This window comes from Salarias fasciatus, chromosome 1 (genome assembly GCF_902148845.1).
Source record: "Salarias fasciatus chromosome 1, fSalaFa1.1, whole genome shotgun sequence".
Lineage (NCBI taxonomy): Eukaryota > Metazoa > Chordata > Actinopteri > Blenniiformes > Blenniidae > Salarias > Salarias fasciatus.
This window is the reverse complement of record NC_043745.1, coordinates 22,387,648-22,393,116: the sequence shown is the minus strand read 5'-3', so window position 1 is coordinate 22,393,116 and position 5,469 is coordinate 22,387,648. Positions and strand designations below refer to the sequence as shown.

The 5,469-nt window shown below is 41.6% G+C and overlaps 1 protein-coding gene across 1 annotated transcript; it reads left to right on the top strand.

The window, feature by feature from the left end:
- The first annotated feature begins 1,648 nt into the window (after positions 1 to 1,648).
- LOC115391600 (probable G-protein coupled receptor 21) lies at positions 1,649 to 4,805 on the top strand. Its single transcript, XM_030095881.1, has 2 exons — positions 1,649 to 2,453; positions 4,510 to 4,805. The coding sequence occupies exons 1-2, from the start codon at positions 1,652 to 1,654 to the stop codon at positions 4,803 to 4,805; spliced, it is 1,098 nt and encodes a 365-aa protein (XP_029951741.1). The 5' UTR covers positions 1,649 to 1,651.
- Positions 4,806 to 5,469: the final 664 nt, after the last annotated feature.

Genomic DNA, 5,469 nt, shown 5'->3' with positions numbered 1-5,469 from the left:
AGCACTGTACAAAGTGTCTCACAAATTGCATTAATAAAGCAAAGGGGAGAACAAACAGGTCAGTTTCTACATATCATCTGCTTAATAGTCCTTTCGCCCACTGACTATGCATAATGTGTTACGACTAACATTTCACTGTGTGGATTTTGTTTTGAGATTGACATCTAAAATGTTCTACATGCTCTAAATTCAATGTGCATTCTCAGGTTTGTGAGGACAAAGCTGACGAAGAATAGCTTTTTCCATGTTGGAGTTGTGAAAAATTATCCTTTTTCTTATTCAAAATCTGCTCGAGATATCTTCTGAAGCTTTACATTTGTACCAAATATATCCACCTTATATTCAAATGAATAATTTAAATATGACTAATGAGTGGATATGGTATACCCAGCCACCACATGAACCAAACGCTGTATCTAAACAAATAAATACCAAGGAGACACATTTTAAAAACAAAACACTTCAAGAAAAGATACTTGTTTATTTGTGTTATTTTAACTTACACACATCTTTTGTCTGTAAGTATACCAAGTGTATTTTTGAGATACTAATTGTTCCAGTGTTAATGGATGTTGGGATCTATAATCACTAAAAAGCTGAACTCACATCCACATTAGATGCATGTTCTGTCTCACCTGTTACAATTATAGCTTTGCACAAAAGATTTTTTTTCATTATTCTAATTTGAATGAATAAATTAGAAAGCAGGTACATGTTGACAAAAGTAGCCAGACACCTGACCATGATTCCAAGATACCAACAAGCTGTATTGAGAGACACACGCTGTGGAGGTCCCCACCTAACAACCTCATCTCTTCTTTGAAGGCTTTCTATATTTGGGAATTAGTGCTAATTTAATCTGGAGAACATACGTTTATATGGTCTGGTACTGGTGAAGTCTGGATCATGATCCACTTCATGCCGAAGGTACAAGTCTGGACTTTGTTAAAACTTTTAATAGCAAACTCAACAAACTATGGCTTTATGGATCTTTTTCATTTCATTTTACTTCTCATTTTATTAATTCATTCAACCCATCCCGTTCAGAGTTTAGCATAGCTGCAGGCTGCCACAGGGAGCTGCTGTCAGCAGTGGGATTCATCACTGCGCCCCTTCGTGCGATGGCACGCAGTCATATTGAAACAGAGAAGGCCAATCCCCACACTGTTACCTCAAAGTTGGAACCATAGTAAATGATTTTATAGACCTGTGGCAAGCAGTAAGATTGAAACACTGTGGAATCAGAATGCATCCAGTTCTAAAATATGTTACTGTAGAGGTTTTAATGGTTTTGGCCTATAAATAATTCATGTGATTATTTCTTAAAATAATTAATTCATTTAAATTTTAATTTTATTTCATGCAAAGAAAAGACCCCAAGTTTTTCCTGCTCCCTCTATGAGCTCTCTGGCGCCCCCCAGGGGGCAGGAGGAGGGCTGAAAACCTTAATTGAGAGGTTTTTGGACCTGAACGCTTACCGTCCAACACTCATTATAGCAGGTGTGCGGCTGATTGTCGAGGTCGTCGTTCTAACCTGCAGTTTCCAAACCGGACTCATGTAGCTGCACATACCTGCGCTCACACGTTCACATCTTCCCATCAATGTTTGCTCACTCGACTGATGATCTGCTGGCATTTACCGTGAGGAACCATGTTTGCGCCGGTGAACCTCACGGCTCCAGAAGCGTCCAACCTGTCAGCCGCTGACCCCCTCGGCCTGCAGGAGCTCACCCACCGGACTGTCAAGATCAGCATCATCGCGGTCCTGGGCGCCGTGATCACTCTGGGAAACGTGGCGGTGCTCCTGGTGATCAGTTCGTCCGTGGCTGGATGGTCGAGGAACTCCCGGTACTTCCTCCTGTCCCTCACCGCCGCGGACTCGGCGTTCGGGCTGCTCGTCATGCCGTTGAATCTGCTGGTGAGCCTGCTGAAGGACTACACGGAGGGCCCGGACGCGCTCTGCCACGTCGTGGCCTTCTGCAACTCCACCGTGTACTCCACGTGCATGTACACCCTGGCCTCGATCAGCCTGGAGAGGTACATCGCCGTGTTTTACCCCCTGCAGTACTCCACCCTGCTGACCAGGAAGAGGACGCTGCTCCTGATCGCCTTCTCCTGGTGTTTCCCGCCGTTCCTGCTCATGCCCATCTCTTTCCCTCAAGGCATCATCGAGGTTCACTTCTCCACCGCGTCGCTCGTCTGCAACCCGTCCTACTCCACTAACGTCGGGTACAGCCTCAGCTTGACGTGCTTTATCTTTTTCCCGTGCTCGATCGTCATGACCTACGCGAACCTGAGAGTCTGGTGCGCTGCGAAGAGGCAGAGACTCAAACTGCGCAAATTCGACAGCGCGCGCAGCAGCCGACCCAACGTGGCTGCCAGGGTGCTCGTGCCTGTGATGGCAGCCTACTACACCTGCTGGACCCCCTGCATGGCCGTCATGATCTACAATGGTAAGCAGAGCACCAGTGCGAAGAAATCACTGCTTTTCATGGGCTGCATGTCTCCCTTAATCCTTAAATATGCTCAACAAACAGGGGAAGCGATGATCACATTTCATATATTTACTCAGATAAATGAACTGAGTCATTTGTTTGGCAGTTCAAAAAATATAGTTGGTTTTAAATTCAAAAAGTACTGTGCAAAAGTTTTTGTATTTTGCGAAAAGGAAAATAAGCAAGATCACTTCTAAACTTTTGAGATATACATATAACCGTTTGAAAAGTGAATCAGCAGGAGGCATCTGAAGTCAGTGTGAGCAACCAAAGCAGCATGAGTTCTTCTCTGCACACTTCCACATAGATCTGGAAGGAATCTCCACAGGGATTAATTTAAAACCAGGATCTCAAACATACAGCACATGGGTCAAATGTAGCTCACCAGAGGATTATGTCTGGACCACAGGATGTCATCTTTCTAACTGCTATCCACTGCTCTATCCATTTCAGTGCCACAGAACAGTGGATTCCACCATGTACTTGAGTAGCTGCCGTTTTATAATTTATTGACCAGGGATTGTAGTATTTTATTAAGAGTAAGGGACAAAAGAATGACTTTATGGGGGGGGATGTATGCTGAAAACTGTAAAATTCCACAAATGGAGATCATAGTTTTTTTTTTTTTTATAAGTTTCACTCTATTTTGCAACCAGAAAACATCAATGAATAAATGTTCAGGTTTTTCTAAAAAGATTTTCCAGTGAATGTAAGCTTTTCTATAATGTATCTTCGTGTCTTTGTACTGGCACAAAGGAAAACACTTTCTACCATTTTACTGCTCCGGCCCACTCAAGGTCATATTTTGGCTGTATGGACTAAAAATAGTTTGCGAAACATCTTGAATTCACACCGATTTTCTGAGGATGTAGTCTGGTTCAGATTCTTCTGTCTCTTCTCGAAAACCCACACAGACTTGATTATGTGAACATCAGGGCTCTTTGGAGCTGATATCTTCACCTCCAGGACCTCTTGCTCTTCTTTATGCTGAAAGTAGTTTTCCATAAACACTGGATGTTTGTTTGGGGTCATTTTCCTCCCCAACAGAATAAATGGATGCATTTCTACTGATATTACATGATGGATAAGTAGAATTATAAAACACCAAACTAACAGTAAACGCAAGTAAATACATTATTTCTTTATCTGAATATGTATTGGAAATGTTTCACCTCCAGTGAGGAAGAAATAAATAACTATTGTAAATCGTCCATCTGGTTAATGTGCTAATCATCAACGCTGTGTGGTTTTGATGATTCATAGACATCTGAAGGCTGCTCTTATTTTAAAGCGCTATGGGAGCATTTGACCAGATGGCGACTGAAAAAGTAACCCCTAATATCTTTGCTGTTTTTAAAACGGTGTACAGAATATAAATAAAATGTTGACTTTCTTGACATTGATGCATTATGTTCTCTCGTTCCAAATGGAACTTAAATTCACTGTAAAAACTGTGACTTTTTAATAGATGTCTTTCTCCTCACATCTAGTCACATTTTCTCCCTTCACTAATCTTTCTGTCAATTTCATGTAGAACTGTGCTGAGTGGAATAGTCTGAAGGTTACTTATGTAAATCTGGGCATAAATATACAGATACAAGGCCAGAAATATGACTCAGCTCATCACTGGGCCAGTTAACAAATGTAAAAAAAAAAAAAAAAAAATCACTTACTTCATGTCATACACTGAAAGTTTAGCTACAATATTTTTAAATGAATATATTTTGCAAAGTGGTCTCCATTTTGTTTTAAATAAAATCTGCATATTAATTTGACTGGGCTCAAATTCAAAGTGTTCTGCAGTAGTTTCTTCATCTGTTACATTAACTGATGGATTTAATATTCTTAACATACAAGTCTAGAGCTGAATTGTTTTTTTATGATTTTATAGAGATATAAGGTTTTTTAAATGGTGACAGACCAACTATAAACTTTTTTTTTTTTTCCTCGTTTCATCTAGAAGTTTCTGTCGTGTGTGATTGTTTGACGTCGGTCTTTGTCTTCTGCCTTCCAGCAGTCTCGGGCAGCAGCGTACCGGAGTGGATTGAGTTTGTGGTGGTGTGGCTGCCAACCTGCAACGGCTTCCTCAACTGCATCTTCTACTTCTGGATAAACCAAAGCTTTCGGCGGAAATTCCGCCTGGTGGTCCAGAGGATGGCTCTGGCCGCCTGTCCTGAACTGGCCGGCACCCTCGGGTACTGCGGAAATTCAAAGACCCAGTTTGTATCAGGAATTCTCGACAACAACAACGGCATCCACGAGCGGTCCTCCAGTGTGTCCTCCACCTGCACCCTGCTGAGCTTGGCTTAGAGCACCACTGGCATGCTGAAGGAGTCGGTCAGCGCTCTCTTCGTTGTGTTGTCTGGCTGGCTGGACAACCCAGACTTTGTCGTTGAAATGTCCTCGCACCATCTATCAAGTAACGGTTTGTAGTGCAAATGGGTAGATGCCGAGACAAGACGTGATGGCTAATTATTTGAAAGGACCACTGTACAGTCTACATCATAATAATCTTGATTAATACATGCTTTTCCATTTTTTTTATTTTTTATTTTACAAAAAAAAAAATCAATCCAAAGACAGTTCAGTTGACTGAAAATAGGTCAATTTAATGTTTATATCATTTTTTTGTTTTGTTTTACTCATTCACTCTCCTGCTAAGATTTCATATACTGTCAGAGACGGTCTCTTAAACCACCTTTTTATTTGTTTTATGATCAGCCATCAAGCTTGTATATTACCTGGAAATGCCTGCCATGGTTCGGCATACACCTCCACTCTCCATCTCCTGAAGTGTCCGCCATTGCCTATTAAAGCCTGTTGCTTCGGCCAGCATGTGACAGACGTTTGAGGCCCATCAGTAAGTTCATCAGAAGAAACTGATATTTAAGCTTCTTCTCATATATGTAGGTCATTTGTGAACATCGCTATCTGATTTCAAGCACTTTGAAGGATGAAGGCCATCTCCCTCTTC

Coding starts and splice junctions, on each gene's coding strand:
- LOC115391600 (XM_030095881.1), top strand. CDS start 1,652: ATGTTTGCGCCGGTGAACCTCACGGCTCCAGAAGCGTCCAACCTGTCA. Junction 2,454..4,509: donor GGCCGTCATGATCTACAATG/GTAAGCAGAGCA, acceptor TCTGCCTTCCAG/CAGTCTCGGGCAGCAGCGTA.